This window comes from Ochotona princeps, chromosome 6 (genome assembly GCF_030435755.1).
Source record: "Ochotona princeps isolate mOchPri1 chromosome 6, mOchPri1.hap1, whole genome shotgun sequence".
Classification (NCBI taxonomy): Eukaryota; Metazoa; Chordata; class Mammalia; order Lagomorpha; family Ochotonidae; genus Ochotona; species Ochotona princeps.
The window spans coordinates 85,301,298-85,322,521 of NC_080837.1; the positions used below are offsets into that span (position 1 = coordinate 85,301,298).

The 21,224-nt window shown below is 41.6% G+C and overlaps 1 protein-coding gene across 2 annotated transcripts in view; it reads right to left on the reverse strand.

Moving 5' to 3' along the window:
* The window catches only part of MCTP2 (multiple C2 and transmembrane domain containing 2), a 192,783-nt gene that overhangs the window by 10,682 nt on the left and 160,877 nt on the right, over positions 1-21,224 (reverse strand). For both annotated transcript variants that reach the window (XM_004593169.3, XM_058666591.1), the window contains one exon: positions 4,960-5,069. In XM_004593169.3, coding sequence (XP_004593226.2) covers positions 4,960-5,069 — 110 coding nt within the window. The remainder of the gene's footprint in view (positions 1-4,959; positions 5,070-21,224) is intronic.

Genomic DNA, 21,224 nt, shown 5'->3' on the forward strand with positions numbered 1-21,224 from the left:
TTTTAAGAACTGGGGAAAAAAGGAAAAGTCACAGAAGACATCACAGAGGGAGTAGACGATATGCATGCTAGCTCGGAGGGAGCACAGCATCTGAGTGGACGTTAAGGCGGTGCCTGCACTGACAAAGGAGACAAGAGAAGCAAATGACATTAGGCTATTGTACATGAAGTTGTACTCTGTAAGCGAAAGCTAAAAGGTTAGGGAAAAAACTGCTAGCAAAGTGGAAAAATATATAGGAACAAACAGAAACCAAGGGAGAACAAAAAAGGGCCCATAAAACCCAAAGATCTAAATCTCAGGAAAGTAGCAGCCACTGTAATTTCACATCGACAATATACAATCAAAACTGTGACTTTAAGGGAAATGTACGCAAAGGGACTTTGAAACTAACGAAAGAAACTAATGAAAACATGGGAGAGTTATATTAATATGTCTAAAAACAGTAGGATAGAGACACATCAATCATCCATTTATGTAACAGTTTTACACATAAAAACAAAAGATCATGGCTCCAGACTAAAGGAAGGAAAACTAGCAAAACCACAGGGAGAAACAGACAAATCCGTAACTACAGTGGGAAGTTACAACGTGTGTCTTTCAATAAGACAGAAATGGCCAACCAAAAACAAAAATCAAGATTGTGGAAGAGGTCGGAAAACAATCATCAAATGTAATCAGCCCACATAGCTCAACACGCCCAATAATCTTGCATTTAAGCTGACATAAAGCATCAAGGTGGGTCATTCCTGGGTCACAAGTTTATGATCACAGAGAAGCTAAACCTAAAATCATAAACAGAAAGATAAGTATAAACCACCCCCAAATGGGTTGGGAACTCAAACACTTCTGGGCTAAGGAAGAAACACACATATACTTAGATAACAGCTTGTACATTCATGGGTAATGACATTATTATATACCCGGATGTTTCTACAGGAAAATGCAGGACTTCACAACTTTAAGGAAAGGGGAAAACCTCAAAGTGTTCTAATATTCCTTATTAAGTAGTTACAAATATAGCAACGAATCAATATTTTAAAATGCAGAAAGCAAAAAGCAATGAAAAGCAGTAACTAATGGAAAAGGTTACTAAGAATATTGGTTCCTTCTGAAGACAAAAAAAACCCAATAAGAGAAAATAAAATATGCACATTGTATGTATCATACATTAAATAAGAGGATTTTATAAGTCACTTCATACCAATACAGAAAATTCAAAGAAAAGCACCTTGAAAAATAGTTTATACAAACACAGATAAGAAATAGAAAGGCTTAAATATGTGTGTGTATATATGTGTGTGTGTGTGTGTGTGTGTGTGCATAAAACATAAACTGGAGTAAACTTCATTAAATTCCCCCATAAAAGGAAATCTAGAAGTAATTACACCAAACTTTCACAAAGGTTTCCAGACAATAAAGGCAGAATTCACCCAATCTTGTGTTGTGAGGTTAGAATGATCTTCTACTGATAAGGAATTTTTCGAGAACAGAAAATTATAAGACAATCTTACTGATTATAGCCACAAAGGTTCTCATCCACCAAACAGAAAATAAAATTCAACAGTACAAAAGGATTGCATAATATGGCAAAGTTGGATTTATTCCAGGAATGTGAGATGGGCTGAACACCTCAATACTCATGGTGATTCAACACATCAACAAAAATAAGAAATAAGGCCTGCTATCATGCCCTGGATAATACGAATGCTGCAGGTCGCATAAATAATTTAGCCTGATATACACAAGTATTTTAAAGATTATAATGATAATTAGGGAAGGTGAAGAGGAATAGGAAAAAGGAAACAGCTCACTCCATGTGCACATAACATGACCTGGGTCCATCCAGCCAGAAACAAAGAATCCTTGCTCTCAGAGAATCCCGTAAATCCATTTATTTGCTAGTTGCTAAAAGTCGGGTAAGTTTTACTTGTTCATAAGCACTGAATTACAATGAAATTCCAGCAGAGTTACACATGACATCCCACTTGAATGCCCAGCAGGGACTTTAAGGTCACTAAAATAATGAATGGCCAAAGAATGAATAGAAGTTGAGGCTCATGAGCCTTCCTGTGTAGCTGGGCAAAACAGTGCTCTGTTCACAGGCTGAGTCCACATCTGAGCTCCACCACAGCTGCACTGGACACAGCTGCCCCGAGAAGCACTGTGCAGTCGGGTTCTGTTTAGGTCCGTCTGCCCTCTGCTCTCAACAGCACATTTCCGTTAGCACTGCACAACAGCCATGTCTGTCTAGTGGAGACATTAAGCAATAGAGACACTTTTAGCAAACGCGATCCTTTTTCTTTGGTCTTACTCCCACTCCACATCTGTTCACTGTCCTGCCGACCAGTGCATCTCTCACTCATCCTCATCCGTTCAAGATCCAGCACCAAGTGCCTCGGCTCTCTGGGCACTGCCAAGAGCACCCCCACAGTCCAGTGTCTGTATCGTCTTGTCCCAAGCCTTTGCCCAGCAGCTCCCACCTCCCTGTGACCTTTGTCAGTTTTGTTAATTCTTTGCCTGGCTATCCCTTCCTCTTCTAAGGATGCTCTAAGTGGTGCTTTTTCAGATTCTACCTGGTCTCTCCCACAACCCGTCCCAGGCTGCTCGGACATCCCCTTGCATCCTCACCTCTGTAAGCAAAGGTCTGAATTTCCACTGGTTACCTTTCACTCTTTTAATGGAAAAAAAAAAAAAAGAATTTCTAGAGTGAACGCCCTTTGGTGTAGTGACTGTTGAGATGGCCGATTCCAGTCAACCTCCCGTAGCATACTAGCTCTATGACCTCAGGCTCCATTGTTCCTGTATGCTTCTGCTTTTCCATCTGCAAGGGGAGGATGCTAACAGTCCTTACTCCATGTGTCTAGGGGAGTGACTGAGTAACCCTTAGTTCAGTATCTAATCAAAGGACCTCCTCCTCTACCAGGCCCACTAGAGTGCCTCAGAGGTGGAGTTCTTGGCTCACGACTTGGGTCTAACAGAGCCCAGCCATTGGTGTCACATCTCATTCTGCCTTCAAAATAAATAAGAAATCATATGGGCATCAGTATGTTGCAGCAAATACGCTATTTTTCTTTTTGAGATTTATTTCAAAAGTCATGGTGAGAGTGACTGCTGGAGTAAGGGGTCTGCTCCACTGGTTTACTCCCCACATGGAAGCAGCCAGGACTCCGGCAGGACCCAGAGGCAGGAGCCACAGGCTTCGTCAGAACTCCCACACTGGTGGAAGGGGAGCAGGCACTTGAATTGTGTGCCCAGTGCTTTTCCTGGGCCATGAGCAGGGATCTGGACGGGAGTAGCCGGGACATGAATCAGCTCTCCCATGGGACGCTGGCCTGGCAGGCAGCACCTTCACAAGCTGCACCACAACTCTGGCCCTGCTCTTTTCCTCCAGATGGCATAACAATGGATAATTCAATGAAAAGTTATGGAATTTGATTAAATGCAGACTTCTTTCCCTAACCTATTTGCTTCTCTCCTTTGTGTTTAAAAGGGAGGGAGACAGGAAGGATGGGAAGGAGAGAGAGGGAGGGAGTGGGGCAGAAGGGCAGAGGGAGGGAGAGAGACAGAGAAGGAGAAAGGTGAGGAAAGGTGAGGGGAAATAGATACCTTCCATTCATGGGTTTACACCTTCAAAGCCTACAGCAGGCAGCGGCCATAGCCAGGAGCCTGGAACCCCAGTTAAGGTCTCCCAGTTGGTAGCAGGCACCCAGGATGCATTACTGAGGTCTGACCCAATCCCAGGCACTTCAACACGAGCTGTGTGACAGCTTAATCTGCAATTTCACAGCCTTACCCCAACATGCTTCTTAAATAACAGATGTGTACTAGGCTAGCAGTAAATGGACCCTCCAGTAGTTTCACTGGAGATACAATGAGAAGGTCAGTGTTGACACAAAGTTTCACATAAATGATTTCTATTTCCTGATGTCAATCACTACTTATGGATTTACTTGCATTCTGACAGAAAAAAAAAAATTACTTGGCTTTCAGCACTAGTTTTAATCTCTTCCTTACCCATTACAATCCAAAATCATAAAGGAATTAGAGCGCTACGCAAAACATGACCAATAAAACAAGCAAAGGGTTAAACTTAGAAGACAACATGGCTGAAATAATTCTGGGTTAAAAGAATAAAGAGGCAATTTCAGGCGAAAAAAGTGAAAAAAAAAGCCCTAAAACTGGGACCAAAGACCAAATTATGCACAGCTCACATGTATAAAGCAAAGCAAACAACATAAAAGTTAGACACTTTCTTCAACTAGCGCGGTTTGAGAACATTCAGCCCTGTGTCCTGAGGCAGAGAAGACACATTAGATGTGAGTCAAATCGAGCCTGCCACCTGGTCTTGTAAATAAAGTTTTATTGGAACACATATCACACGCATTCATTTATGTTTCAACTGTGACTGTTTTTACACTTAAGCCACCGAGCTCAGAAGATGTGACACAGACCATGTGGCTCACAAAGCAGGAAACATTTACTCTCTGGATCATCACAGGCAAAGTTTGTCAACCACTGTCCCAAGACATTTGTGTGCATGGTAAATTAACTTCGTATCGATCCTTCCACAATGCTAAAAGTTATGTAATAATCTTTGGAGAATCCTGGAAAAATGCTACTCAACACATTCATCATGTTGTAAGCTTTGGACAAACAACTCCTATCGAGCGCATTAGCTTTCCGTTAGTTTTGAATAAGATCACCTGGTTTTTCATCTATAATTTATCACTCCTGCAAAGACAGTCTTGAGAGCAAAAGGGACACTATTAATAACAACGCAAGGACAAGTGGTGTAAATGGGCCAGATGTCCACTCACTCCACGAAGTCGGAGTCACAGCAGCTTTCCCAACACCCCGGATTCTAGTCTGTGACTCTGCATATTCTGACACACCCCTCCTGGCTCCATCTGCTTGGCTGGCAGCTCTGCTGCGACACTGCATCACACGTTCAGAACTTACTTTTTAATTCTTTCTCCAAAAGAAGCTACTTCCTCTAAGATGTTCTGGACAGTTGAAACAATATCCTGCACCATGTAGATTCTCTCAATAAACCCCTTTTTCTCGGATTCCTAGAAAATGTAAGAAAAAGATTCATTTATTATTTATCCACCTGCTATACACACCTTCCAACCATGGCATAATAACATGTTTTTCATCAGTGTGAGCAATTCTAAGAATTGGCATTTTTTACAATTTAAATGTTTACTGTATCTCCATCTGCAGTGTCTCCACTTAGAGTCTCAGATACTATTTTTTGAATGTACAGCTGATAATTATATTGTTAACTAATATTTTTTCTAATCTTGTTACAGCATTAGCAACAATGGTAGGAAAAATCATTGTATTTATTAGACTCATAAGTTAATACTTTTCTTTTTTTTCCTTTTTATTATTTTATTATACAGTCCCACAGGCTCTACAATCCCCCATCTTCTCTATATTGTTACAACAATACAGTTCTTCATAAATACCCATAAGTCCATCAATCAGTTAGTTAAGTGCATCCTGATCGAAGACAGATAATCCAGGATCTAATTGTCAAGATATTTTAACAGTTTCATTGGGAGTCCCTCTTTGATCTGGAAATAGAGATGCATACTGCATTTCATTTTCATATCTCAATATGATAGTCTCTATTACACAGTTACTATACTATCACTTACATGAAAAGCCATAAAAAATCAACAATAAAATTAAAAATTTTACAATGCCATGAACTTAAATATGCTACTGAACAACTAATGTGTCACTGAAGAAATGAAAATCAAGAACATTCCTGAAGATGTTACTATACAAACTACAAATCAGTGAATAATTTAATAAGAAAACAAAAAAAACTTTAAAAAAAAGAAAATAGAACAAGAACACCCAAATCCATGGGATACAGTTGCCACTGATCTTTGTTGGTGAGGTGTGTCTCTTGCAGGCAATGAATAGATGGGCTTTGTTTCTCAATCCAGTCCACTAATCTATGACATTTGACAGTTGAGTTAAAGCCATTTACATTCAGGGTTAATATTTACAGGTGGTAAATTGGTTTGGCCATTTTAGCAATGGGTTGTTCATTGATTTAGTCTTCTGTTGCTATTTTACGGATGTTCCTCTGCATTTGCCTTCAGTTTTGGTGGGTGCTATTCCTTTTCTCTGTCAAGAGAACACCTTACTGTATCATTTATAGGGAAGATTGGGAAGAGGCATATTCCATGTTCTTTTCTTTGCTGTGGAAAAAATCTTTTTCAAAAACAAAGGAAAGCTTTGCTGGGGACGTTATTCTAGGCTGACAATTCTTTTTTTCCTATTCTGGGCTGCAGAGTTTCCTCTGAGAGGTCAGCTATAAGTCTGACTGGGATTCCTCTATATGTCAATTGATTTTTTTCATGTGTACATTTAAGGATCTTTTCCTTACGTTTGACAGAAGAGAGCTTGATTATCTTGGGTCGTGGTGAAGATCACTTTTGGACGAAGAAGAGAGAACAGATTGCAGGAGATAGGAAAGGACAGACTGACGGCAGAGGAGCACCTGGAGACTGACAGACAGTGGAGTGGTACTGCAGTGTCCAGATATCCCAGTGGTGGGCATCAAGCGGCAATCTAAGCTCTACCAGTACCCGTAGATCCATGGGCAGCCAGGTGGGAAGGGAAGTTCTCCAGAGTGCAGGAGGTGAACCCAGGCAAAGAACAGCATGCCGATTTGTGTGATCCAAACAGGAACAGATATAGAGCAGCAAACCCAAGCAGGCAGTACAGAGCAGGGTGGATTTCACAGCCCAGACCCCACCAGTACTATGTCTGCTGCCACTTCGGGTAGTGAGGCAAAGACGGTGGGACTGGAGGGACAACAGCAACCTATACACACACTAAGCCAGGAGTAAACTCATTTCTGGCTTAGTGCATTGCACTGATCCCACAGCGAAAACAGTGCCAACTTGTCATCCTAAAGGTTCCACCCAAATAGGTCAGGTAGTCCCCAGACCTAATGGCCAGGAGATCCAGAACTTTACCAGTACCACATTAAGCACCATTTTGTACAGTGCGGCAAAGGGTGAGATTGGAGGGACAACAGTGAGCTGTGCATGTGCTAAGCTGGCAGCAAAATCACTGGTCTCACACAAAAAATAGTGTTGGCATGGCATCCTCCGGGTCCCACCCAAAATAGGTCTGTGTAGCCCTCAGACCTAACAGCAAGCAGTTCCAGCAAGATCCACACTGCCCACCACCCAGTTATTTAGGATACCTAGTGCCTCCCTAATAATGGGAACTTCTCAAACTGGAAATGGGCGAAAGGTTATACAGGCAACAGTGCCACCACAGCATGGGATCACAGGAGGTGGATAGTGGTGAGCCAGGAGCTGGGGTTAGAAACCATGGTGGAACCCTAACACAAGAGACCCAATCTGAAACTTTCTGAAGGGAGTGGCACAGATGAGTACAAACGAAGAACTATGCACCAACCACAATCAGTAAAATCGAACTGTAGAGCTATGGGTGACACAGCTTAGAAACTTGCCCCAGGGAGAATCTGTTAACCAGAAGTGCAATGAGCAAGAGCAGAAGAAGAGACAGAGGCACAATGAATATTACTGAAGACTCCGCTGCAACCTCAGAGTTAACGGAGGAATGCATCAAGGAAACTTGTTACAAAGTGTCTTACCAATAACAGATACTACCTTTCATAGGGTAGAATGCTCAGCAGAGACCTCAGTAACCTGAGGTGAGGAGAGGAAGCCATGTCATATCCTGGGCGTCTTTCCTGGGGTGGATTTTGCATCCCCAAAGAACCATGTGATCCTCCCACTAGCTGCCTTGGGTCTTCTCTCTCTACCCCATCCCCTGCAGGCTCCTCCCTTACTCTTCCACTGCCTGAAGCCTTTCAGCAATGCCACAGATGAGTGAAGACAGAGAAGGTTCCCCATGCTGCTCTCGGCTGAATTCTGCTACGCCTTAGCCCTCTCCTCAGCAGATCTGATGAAGGATCCAGTCACCCGTTCACGACCACCTCAGCTGCAGAACAAGCAGCTGAAGAGGCTGCAGTGTCATTCAATAGTTAAAAGGGATTTTACAAAGTTTATGGAAGAAGATTTAAAAATAATTCATGTTGGTGCTCATTTGCCTGGAACTTTTCGAAGACCTGCACATATGGCCACATAAGTCCAGTGATTTTTTTCACCATGATGTGCAACAATAGGTAGTGATGTCCTTGTGAAATTAGAAGCAAATATAATTTTATCTTCCTCAGTCTCCAATTCTTTGTGTGAAATGAAATTCAATTATCTAAGAACATTATCTTTATTTTGCTTATACAAATCCCTAAATGTGTTTTTTTCATGCTGCAGCTAATGCTTATAAAAATAATCCAGAAGCTACTCAAATATTGGGGGGAGGGGAAGAAACCCTAAGTATTGGTGTTTTTCACATAACTTCTTATATTAGAATGCTGTGTTCTACTTCCACTATGAATCTTGCTGTAATTGAGAGTCAGCCAGTATTTCACTTCCTTCCTGAGTCAACAAACTAATCCATGAAACCTAAAACCTTAAATATATCTAATATTTTTCCTACAAAGAATTTCAGTTGAGCTAGAAATGCACTGAGTTACGGAGCAATACAGCTAAATTTAAGAGGATATTCCTACAAAGCAGCCTCTGTGCCATACATGAAGCAACACTTACATGCCGAATTCTCTGCTGCACCCACTGGAACTGCAGATGTGCTGCGTGGTCATCCACCACCCCCTTAGGGACTGCTGGCAAAATCACCGATAGGTGATAGCCATATTCAAAAGGCCAAAACCTTGTACCTGACCACATGGATGGAGCCAAGCGGGAAGAGACACAGAAAGTGACAAGTTGGAAGGCATCAATGCTCCTCCCCCTTCAGTAACGGTGCAGTGACAGTGCATACCTTTTTATACCATCAGGTCTGCATTGTTCTGTCTGCACTGTTCTCTTGCACACACACAAAAAAATAGCCAGGTTCATTGTTCCCTCTTGCAACAGAAATTTGCAAGACACCTGTGATTTTCGTTGTGCTTTTAAGTCAGTCAGTCTCTCTCTCTCTCTCTCTCTCTCTCTCTCTCTTTCCTTTCTCTCTCTCCTCTTTCCTTTCTGGCTCTAAATCTTCTATCAGTTTGTGCTAACAATTAGATACATGTCCAGATCTGCCTAATTCATGCTCCGTAATCTACCAACATCCATGAATGAGCACAATGGTGAACAAGCATCTCTGTCTACCACAGAGGCATTCCCATTCATAAAGGAACATTTGAAAGCACTGGGGAATTTGACCCAAAGGGCAAAAGTGGTTTCTTCTTTACAGCAGAACTGAGTTTAGGTCACAACCATTTCTTGGGAGATGATTCAAATTTCCATGTGGCTCAGTTTCATTAAATACTTCCTATTTCACATGTCTGATAACTTTTCCCTATCAGACACTCAAGCACTAAGGTCCTGGATGTGAAGCAACCATTCATTGGTGGCAAAATTATAAATGATTCTCATAAACTTCTTACTTTTGAGTGAGTCTGACGTTCCACGGACTCATGAGTTCCAGTGTCTAGCAGAGCAGAATAATTCATCCCCCAGAATATCCACATTTAAGAGGGAAACTAATCAGAATTATATAATTTTGAAATTTTTACCAAGTGATGATTGTAATGTTGCTGTTGGATCTAGGTTATTTACATTTTCACAAATCATTTTAGAACCAAAAAATACATGTGAAAACTTAAGAAAAATCTTAAATTTTTTCATGTTGCTTATCTAAATTTTTTAAAGGACATGTGAAAAATGATTACCTCTGACACATATCCATAGTTAGCTTTTAGCTGTAACTGTGCACAAATACACCAAGTTCAAAATTATTTTTCATCAGTATGTACCATGTTTTAAGATCTAATACTTCACAAAACACTTAACCTTTTTGGGAACTGCACTTGTGGCCGTTAAAATGGACACCCTAGTTGACCATACACACTACAAGCTGTGATGAAATGCTTTCTCTACAAGCAATTCAGGAAAAAACAAAAAGTGAAATGTGGGGCATATTCTCAATCCTGCGTATTTTGTGTGTTGGAATCTGCATGAACGTCCTCTGTTAAACACTCTCAAGGCTGTACTCCTAATCTGTTGTAGCTATGGTATGTTTGAATGTTTAATAAAATTTACGCTGAGAAATAATTCTCCATGTCTTTCCATTTGGACAGACAATATCCTAGTAAAAAGTATGAGAAATTAGCATGGGAGAACAGAGAGGATAAGGAAATGAAAATGTTCATGGAAAAATAAAATCAAATGTTTATTTTGTTTAAAATCATTCTGAAACTCACGCAGATTTTTTGTTTTGCTGTACACATTGTTTAGCAGCTTTCTAAACACTGCATATTTGCATGGATTTCAAGCTTTTTAATTAAAACCAAACTTTAGACTCTTTTCAACATAATTCATTGCAATACTTGCAATGTTTAGCTGCATGTATTAAGTCAAGCTGCACAAGTTTATTCCTAAAGGTGGTGAAGGGGCTGCAGGGGCTCTCCAGCAGCTTTGGGGACTTACTTACACAGGTCAGTGACACGACCAGATTCCCAAAATGAAGAGGAAATGGAAAAAGACATTTATTTATCTGTTAGATTATCCTCAACTTTATGGGAAAATAGAATATTAACTCATTAAATATAACTCCTATTATGAAATATTACAAAAATAAGTGCCAACTAATTCAATAAATACCTTATATCATTATATTAATTATAATACCATATTATATTTTATCATGCCAACAAAATGGCTTAAATTCAGCATCTATTTAACATACACCACCCCATATACTCCTCACCATTCTCACTAATCATTCTGGACTGGCAGCTTGGAGTTTTTATGCATATTAGAGGCCCTAGGGAATGTCACAACACAACAGGTTTGTGAGATGGCCACTGTGGCCTAACAGGCTAAGCCATCTTGGGGAAACCTGCATCCCATATTGCAGTGCTGATCTGAGCCCCAGCATCGCTGCTTCCCATTCGCCTCCTTGCTAATACATCTTGGAAAGCAGTAGATGAAGGTTTCCACACTAGGGCCCCTACCACCTTGTCGATGATCTGCATAGAGCTTCGTGCTCCTGGCTACAGCCTGGCCCAAACTTGATCATTGTGGGTATTTGGAGAGTTAGCCAGCATGAAGAATACTCTTGTTCTCTTCTTCTCTCTCTCCCCCTTCTTATCTCACCAGTAAAAAAAATTACACAACTTTAAAACCAGCCGTGCTCCCAATGAGGCATAGGCAGTACATTACTGCTCATCACACCAGTTCGATTAGCAACTCCCCAAAGCACCTTTGAAAGCTAGATGTCCGCTACTTGGCTTCAGAGATGGGCTGTTGTGGCTGCTGGTTGGTGCCTGAGAACTCTGCTGCCACACACAACTCATGGGCTACTGGTAGCAGCCACTGAAGAAGCTGAAAGCATGGGTCTTGTCATTGCTTATTTAACGGCGATACTTTTCTAAATGACTAGTTTAAGATGAGGATATAAATAGAAATTTCTGGGAAAGCAGACAAAAGATGAATGCAAGTCAATTTGCCCTGACGAAATTCATTAGCACAGAAAAAAAAAATAGAATTATTCCAGGCCGCTCTCTAAGATTCCTCCCTATGTCACCTGCATAGAATCTCTGCAGAAGGCACTGCTCTTGATGCGCACCGGGCATGTCCCCCAAGTATCTTCACAATTAGTGACCCAGTCCTTGCTCTCTGAAAAGCTTTACAACCTTTGGACAACGTATAGGAGACACATGAAGATGGCATTTATATTTTCATAGTTTAAGTATCTTGTTCATATTTTCCAGGGTACTCCTGCTCAGCTGTACCTGCACCAACACAAAAGACCAATGTGTTCTGGACTCTGCTCTTAGCACCGGCAGCTGAGCTGGGTGCCTGCTGAGTGCTGCCGCAGTGCTCAGGCTAAGGAGAAATGTACAGAAGCGGGAGAAGAACTGGGTGTCGGGTTCCCCACAGCGTCCAGATGGCCCTTTCCACTCACACAGGAGCTATGGCGGCGCAGGGTCACATGATGCAGGGAGGCACTCAGAGGCCCCGTGTGTGCTCTGTTGCTTCTGGAAGCCTCTTCAAGGCTTTGTGTCTTCCTCTCATGGCTGGTTTCACACGTCCATCCTTCCAGCTTCTCCCACAGCAAATGTTATTTTAACTCCTTTCTAGTCTCTATACTGTTAGAAAATTAAAATATTTTTTCTTTTAAAAATAAGGTTTTTGACTGTATGACTCTCTTCAGTTATATCTGTCAACGTGTCAGTGGCTATATCACATGGTATTAGGTATCAGCGTTTCCATTTACAGAAGAGACTGAGGGCTAGAGCAGCGATGTGCACGGCAAGCTGTGACCCAAGCAGGAACAGCCTCCACTCTGCTCTTGTCATCTACAAATGCATCCGAGTTTCAGAAGTCTAGGAAATGGAGACCAAAAGACATACGCTGACTGTGCTGTGGGAGAATTAAACAAGCAGCTACAACACGCTAGGTGCCCAATAACCTCTTTCCCATCAAGAAGACAAGCAGATAAAAGTGAGAGCCGCTTTCTGTTTCGTTCCAAGAATCCGGGGCCTATTTGAGTTTTAAGAGATATGGTCTTCCAGGACAAGCCTACTCATGTTGCCCTGAGTCGTCGAGGGATCATCTGGCAGCTCAGTCTGCATCCTGCTGGCTTTATTTACACATTTCAGATGAAAGCAAGGAATGTGGCGATAACACAGTTTAGCAAGCACAACATTACATCTGCTGCTGCTACCAAATCGGCTCGGCAGAATAACGGCCATTCATGCAAAGAGACAGAACCGCTGTCAGAACACGCTCTTCCGCTGCCCTAACATGAGTTTCCAGTTTATCCAAGGAAATGTGTCATAAAAAAAAACAGCCATGGTCATTAGTGTGAGTAAACAAGTGAACAGGACAAGTGTGACTAAACACAAAGTTTTAGATTTCTGTATTTGGCTAAGATGAGATTTCTTATCACAGAATTGCAGGACTCTAAGTCAACATTACAGGATTTTGGACTTCATCTACGAGCAATCTTGCTTCAGCCAACAGAAGAGATGACAGTGTGGTACTTCTCCAACCCAAAACTCAACCACTACAAAGATTCTTTGCATTCTACATACTATAAAGACAGGGTGGTACTCATTGTCAGAAAAATGAACATCTCCCATTCAGTAATCTGAAATTGTGTATAACAGTGAATACAAGATCACCACATTATGCAATGTCCATTTGTTTACAAAATGTCCAAAGGACTGAGTTCTGGCCTAGTTTTTAAGCAGCTGAATTAAAAGCATCTAACACGCCTATATGGAAATAAATTCTTTTTTCTCAGAATATATGTAAGCAAATAAATTTTAAAAAACCAGAAAGAGGATCTTTGCTTCCTTGGGGCCCTGTTGCCTTCCCTGTATCTCCAACGGCTATGGCACTGTAGGTGCAATAAACTAGCTTGGGGCCTCTGGGAGAAAACTAACACCATGAAAATGAATCTACAACTGAGAATTAATTATACAGCCAGAGTGTTATTTTACGTCTTTCCTGCTTGTTCTCTGCAGAAAAACCCTACTTTCTCTATGAATTACCTAAGCCAAGGCAGAGAGATAGTCTTGAAAACTGACCATATCAGGAAAATTCCTTCTGGCTGAAAGTGAAGGAATATGTACCACAGCACACAAAGGATTCCAGTGTGGATCGAGACAACATTTTCATCTCCAGAGTCCCCTGTGAATGTCAGCCATCTAGACTGGTGATGCGTTACTAAAACTTGAAGACTCATAAACATTAGAAATACAGGGAGAGACATCGCTCACTACAGAATAAGATGCAATAGAGGACATAAAAAAAAAGATCATTTAGTAATCTTAACTCACTACACCAGGCACTGCCTTTAGGATTTCCTTGCACTAGGTGTGACAGGGCCTTTCAGGGACACACACAGCCTCAGACTCAGACCACTAAGTGGGAGGAGTCTGTAGTTTCTGGAGCGTTCTTTTGGGAAATTAACATAAAACAGGATGTCTTGACTTTGAATCAACACCATTTCAACTGGTTGCATATTGTTCTATCACTTCATTATATGAAGCACTTACGCAGTGTAAGGCTATTTACTGATTTTCTTCTATTGGGTTGACACAGAAGCAACAGAAAATCCTGTCTGTCATCATACAGAAGATTGCAAAGTGTGAAAAGCAATGAACAATATCCAGGGGAAGATACTCACAAGACACAATTGAAAAATTACCCAATGAATAGAAAAGATAATCGATCCCTGGCTAACGGGATTTACTAGAAAGTTTCTGTATCCACTGACAGGACACGTGCTCAAAGGGCCAATGGTTTTCTGTGACTATGCCACTGTGGATAAACACACAGGGGGCTGCAGTGGCTGATTTAGCCCTGGGCGTCCTTTAGTTTTCTCCCAGGTGCAAATGTAGGGAGGGTGGAAGATGAAATGTTTATGCAATATAGCAACACTAAGATGCAGCTAAAAGCTGACTTCTCTTAGAAGCTCTGATGGAGGAACTCACAGACTGGAGAGGAGCTAGCAGAGGACACTAGAGCTGCCTCTGTGAGTGCCATGATCCCAGCACCACGTGCACTCAGACACATGGCACAGGGAGGGAACGGGCAAGAGCTGCCAATGAGATGTGGAAAAATGGAGCAAAAATGGAGTAAATGGTACGTGTTCTTCCTTACAATGTAGAATAACCAAAATTAAAAAGGGATTTAGGCGAGAGGAACTGCGTTTGCATTTTGCCTCCTTGTTGGCTGAGAGAGTTCAGATATGTGCTTTCTCTTAACCTGTGTTTTAAAATTTGGAGACAGTGAAAATAATATAAAATAGAATGCCTTATTCTGAGTCATGAATAGCTGAGATACCAAAGCAGCTGGCAAACTGTGAACAAAGTATCACTCAAGATAGTCTTCCTTTAAATTCTTACTTTTTTTCTCATTTATTGCATACCTTAAATGGTGACTTGATGACTTCTCCCTTGAGCAAAAGTGATTTCTCTGTTCGTAATTATCTTAGAAGTCAGCTATCAATTATTTTTGGATTCTTGGGACATAGTGGGATCCATATGGAAATAGTGAGGTTCCACCAGGAACAACAAGAGGGGGAGTTCCTATACTCAGCAAATGGTGTGAGGATAATCGTGCTACAATATCCAAGGCATTCCACCTTAGTGTGACATAGTAACTTTAGATAATGGGATGTAAAACATGTTGAGAAAGCAGAGAATACTAAAAACTCAGAAATCAGGGGAAGGTCTAGTAGTAGTGATAATATAATAGAAAGCTCGGGACAGTTAGGATTCTCTGACAAACATTCCAAAAGGTTCCTAATGCTTCTGTCTTGGCAAAGTTCCTGAGGTCTACATGTTTAAGAGTGGCAGTTTGAATATCAAAAGAAGAAACTCAAGTAAGCTGGTTAGAACTCAACCTCTTCTCACTGAAGCATGTACAACAGATACAAATTGGCCGGATTCCACTTTGCTCTTAAAGCTCTACCAGGACAATGAGATGGTCGAAAGCCTTGTAACAGAAAGGCTTTAGGTCAAATCAAAAGCACCTAGAGCAGAAGAACCATTCATATTAGTCCTCCTGAAACCCATAAGTAGCTGGCTCTTAGGTTGTCCTCACATGTGCCCCATGTACGTGTGAACTATTGTTAACCATTCGAAGATGACTCTGGCTTTTACATTTCTTAGCAATGCCACAGTTTCTCACTTTTAAGTACTTCTGCTTATGCAATAGTTACCGAAACTCATGAACCAACCCAGATTACTCCATTTTGGGCATTCCTAACAAAGCACAAAGGAACAGGCAAGCCTGCTGTAGGAGATAATTGGGCCACTACTGATCATCTCTCTTTGGAAGCCAGAAGTGCAGGGAATCCAACCACGTCCTCCTAAGGATTCTGGTTAATTCACCAAACTCCTTGTAAACACAAATGCATGAGTTTTCCTCTCGATGAAGACTCAGCCTGGATAAGGGTGATGGGATTACTGAGTTTGGTTGTTGGAAAATCATTTAGGGTACTAAAATTGACCGTTTGAAATGTACTAAATTTTAATATCCTAACTTATGAAAATAGAATATAGCTCTAACACCCATTTCCAACCTCTCTTTAAAGAATGTTTCTTTTTATCAATCAGCAAAAATAGATCTTTTTTCTTAAAGGTTTTAATCTGGCTTTAATTCCTGAATTGTATAAAAGGGAGTTTTTCCTTCTCTGTTATTAGTTAACTGTGACCCCACCGTTGGTCCCCCTTCAAAAAAAGAAAAAAACAGATCATTCAAGTCCAGTTTCTGACAGTCTAGTTACAAACAATACAACCTTCCATGAAGGCAACAGGGTATGGTTTTTTTCTTATGGCAATAAGCAGGGCTTTTTGCCCTTTTATTACATGCCCTTATGATTCCCTCCTCCTGATGTTAATAGTAAATACTTAAATATTCTGTGTAAGTAATTGTTGAGCTGGAAAAAGAAAGGAACTGTAATGCAAGTATTTATACCTTCAGCAATGAAAACAAGATATTATTGTCTGGCGCGACCTTTCCTAAGTATGGGATACAGCATTTTACACAATAGTTTCTTGGTTCATGCTTCAATTACTGACCTTTACTATGTAGAAAATTAATGCAATTTTCATTGTAATCCATCCGTACAAATAAGGTTTACACGGAAGGATTCCACTTATGGAATCTAATACAAATAGGAAATGTCAACTGACTGCTGTTGGATGAACTTGGCCATTATCTGTTTGCTCTGGGGTCCCTTTGCAAACCAGACTTGTAAGAAGCAATTTCTAACACAGGCCATAAGTTATAAGAAAGAAGAATTTCTTCTAAGTTTAATCTATACACATTTTGTTCCTTAAAAAGCCAAAGATCTAGTTCCCTGAAAGTCCTTATGTTGTCAATGAAAGTTCACAAAAGAAGATGAAATTGTGAAGTCTAATCTGGCCTCTCACAATGAGCAGGAACCAGAGGTTGTAGTGATGTCATTTTACAACAATCCTTGTTCCAGACAAGAAATGATGATGGACCCGACAGGGCGACAGGCAGAAGATGGGGACGGGGCTGTTTCCTGCGGGAGCTTTGCCAGGACGCCCAGAGAGCCTTTCATCTCCCACCCACCGCCCACAATTGCATTCGTGGGAATCTGTGTTGGCAATTAAAGAGTGTCACTTCCAAGATGGATTGTTGGTCTACAAAGGCACTTCTCTCCTCTCCTGCTTCTGCACAAAGTGGCAGTGTGCTTATAATTTGTAAACAGTTCATCTCTCTCTGGGTGTGTTACACTTCCCAGAAGCATTGTCTGTCATGTCTTACATGCAACAGAAGCCAGAAGGGCCCTGTGGATATGGCCTCTCAGACAGCCCTGTATGGTGGCCAGCCCCCTGGCCACTGTGCTTGCAAGCCTGAGATGGGCACGCCTCAGGGATAGAAGCTGCTATACTTGGAGATGCAGTGCTACACGTGACACAAGTATAGGCTTGTAAAAAAAAAAAAAAAAACTAGAAGGGAAAATGGAATTAAAAGGTGTTTTGGTACAATTTTTTAAAGTCTGTGCATAACTTTTTTCATTTTATTCATTGTCCATAAACTTGTTGAAGACCCCTGCTACATATGTGATGCATAATCAAGAAGTCTTAATGCCAACAATTCATCTAATTGTAAAGCTGTTAGAGAAGAGAACATGGACAGTTAAGGAAAAGTACTGAAGGATTTTTCAGTCTTCCTAACCATGGATGGCCTTAACAGAGGAGGTATAAAGAGAAGTAACAATTCTATCTTACATATTAGGTGCTTCCTTCTAGAAAATTTCATAGGAACAGCACGTTGCGGAAGACAAACCACCATGGTTATGCTCAGGCTATGAAAAGGCCCTACTGAAATGTGATAGCAAGAGTCAGCTCAAGAACGAGACAGCCTCAGGGGGAATATGAGCCCTTATGTCAAAACTCAACAGGGACACACACAACTGCTGGATGCAGGATTGTGCCAGAGGGAACAGCACAGATCCCATAGCCACCTCCTGCATCTGCTTTCAACTCTCTCCTAGTACTCTGTGCACAGGAGGGCTTGGTGCACAGCCCTAGTGGCCCGACAACCACAGGCAGCTGAGCAGCACCTCAGTGTAGGCCAGCTGCTCTGGACAGCCCGACCTGACATGTTCCCTGTGAGGGACATTGAGCACCTCTGCTTCGTGGGTTGTAGTCTTCTTGACTATGCTCCTGCAGGATGGATCAGAGGCATTTGGTCTTCATGACCACCAAAGAGCAGACTGTGTTCCTTTCCACATGTGGCCAATTTAACATGCTCAGCAAAGGAATATCCCTTACTGCCAGGTCCCAGTTTACAAAATGTTTAAATCTGTACAGCGTTGCGGTACGAGGAGGTTAAGCTGTCATCTGTGGTGATGGTCTCCTCTACTAGTGTGCTGCTTCAAGTTGCAGAGCTCCAGTTTCAATCCATCCAGTTCCCTGCTAATGCATCCAGGAAGAAAGGAAAGATGCCCCAGGTGCTAGGGAGTCCAGGGAAGAAAGGAAAGATGCTCCAGGTGCTAGGGATGCCATAACCTGGCCACCGGTTTTAGTTTGATCTACCCTGGCTGTGGTGCCATTTGGGGAGTGACCTGGTAGATGGAAGATCTCTCTCTCTCTCTCTATGTATCTGTCTCTCGTCAGATTGCTCTGCCTTTCAAATAAATAAATAAACATTATTTACAATGCTACCTCATGTGCTGTGATATAAGAAGGCTTTGTCTCTGGTTCCTGGTCAGCTACCTAAACTTGGAATTTCCTAGGTCCTATTCACCCATATCAGAGTTAAGGTAAGGGGGTGATGTTTGGAAAGCTACTAAGGATGGGAGGATGCTTGCCACGTCACCATCCCAAGGTTTGAGGACTGTACCCCACAGCCCCAGCTTCCCATCTGCCTGAACTCCGGGAAGGGAAAAGGGACTGGAGACTCAATCACCAGCGTCAGTGATTCTGTCAACCATCCCTACCTAGCTCAGCCACCATGAGATAGTAGCTGCAGTCATGATGATAATAACAATCAACAACAACTGGCGTCAAGAGGCTTCTGGGTGGCTGCACACACAGCGGTGCCATAGGTGGCAACTAGAGATGGCGTCAAAGCACCACCTCACTCTCCCAACCTGCTCCTAGGCCTCTCTTCCGTCTGTCCACTCCTGAGTCATAGCAGACCAGCAAAGGCAAGTGTTCCCCTCAGCTGTCTGACACAAACCACCAAAGTACAGAATCCAAGGAGGGGGCTGCCAGCACCCCAGCTTATCCTGCTCAATCAGATATGAAAAGATGCTCAGGCTCCCTAGCCATCAAGGAGAAACATGAAAACTACATTAAGGTTCCCATTTAACACCACTGAGGTTGGCCTACATTCAGAACTCTAGCAGCATCTGCTGGTATGGATGTGGAGAGAAAGGTACTCTCCTTCACTGCTGGGGGAGGGGGACATGTAGGTTAGTACAACCACTGTGGAAATCAGTATGGAGAGTACTTAGAGAATTCCAAATACACCTGCCATATGACCCAGCTATCCTGCTCACAGAAATATATCCAAATGAAATGAAAGCTGAATATGAGAAAGGGATCTGTAATCCTATATTTACAGCAGCACAATCTATAGCAGCGAAGACATGGAAACAACCCAGATGTCCATCCAAAGAGGAATGTTTAAACAAACTGTAGTACATCTACTCCATGGAATACTACTCAGCCTTTAAAAAGAATGAAATTCTACCATTTGCAGCCAAATGGTCCCAACTAGAGAGCATTAGGCTCAAAGAATTAAGCCAAACCCAAAAGGACAAATACCATACATTCGCTCTGATACAGGTCATCTTAATGCAAACTATAAGTTCAATGACCTTTCAATAATGTTTTTGCAGCTACCCATGGGTTTTGACAGTTGTTATTTTCATTTCTTCAAAATAGTTTTTCTCTTATTAAATCCTTCACTGACTTAAAGATCACACAGTAGCATCGTTTTCCCCAATAAGCTTCTGTGTTTTCTTTTTCATGCATTCATCAACACATTGGTTATTCAGCAGCATGCTACTGAACTCCATGGTGCTGTAAAATTTTTGTTTTACCTTTATTCCTGTTGTTGATTTTGATTCATGGCTTCTCATTCAAGGGAACATGCAGTAACAACGTAATAGAGACATTCATATCCAGATGTGAAGATATAATGCAGTATGCATCTCTACTTCCAAATCAAAGACAGACTCCCAATGAAACTGCTGGACACATCTTGACAATAGGATGTTAGACTGTCTGCCATTGTCTATATCAGCAATGTCAGTACACACTTAAATAACAGAACGGTGAACTTACGACTGCTTATGAGGGACTATACTATTGTAATAATATGGGGGAAGTAGGACGGTGGGAGGAAATTTGGGGAAGGGGTAGGAGAAATTCCACACCCTGTGGAATTGACCATAAAATTAAAAGAGAGAAAGAAAGAAAGAGAGAGAGAGAGAGAAGCAAACCCAGACCTACATCTGCTGCCCCCTAGAAACTGAACAGAATGCCATAAACACATGTGATCTTCCTGCTTAACTACCAATCGGGCACTTTAGCTCTGCTGTGCCTATGAATATTCAATAACTTTATCCCTCATAAATTAGGAACATCAATTCATCAAGAAAGCTGTGTTTCTTTGACCTCCAATCTGAGAAAGGATATTTTCCTTTTAAAATATTAAACTTTATTATTTTACTATTAATGATCATCTTAGGTAAGATTTATATCATAACTCACTCCATTTACTGCAAATGTGCAAAACATCCGGTCTACTCGAATAACTTAAGGCTCCTGGTATTGCAGAGCCAATGTCTTTGGACTAATTCCTATTCTCTGGGTATTTGCAGGAGATATTTAAGCTTAAGGTTCCCTTCCTGCTCTCTCCTTTCCTGTAAATTCCTTCTATACCGCATCACTGCCCACTATGCCCACGCCTTTTAGGAAACTGGAAGTCCACTAAGCTAATGTCTAATTTGATGTTTCATTTTATTCCAGGTTTGTCTGAAAGTATAATGACAACAAAAGCAGCAGATTTGACATTCTCCCCAGAGAAGAAAAGGGACAGATGTACCAAGATACAGAGCTGAGAAAAGGCTGCCAGCAGCAGCTGGAAAAGTGA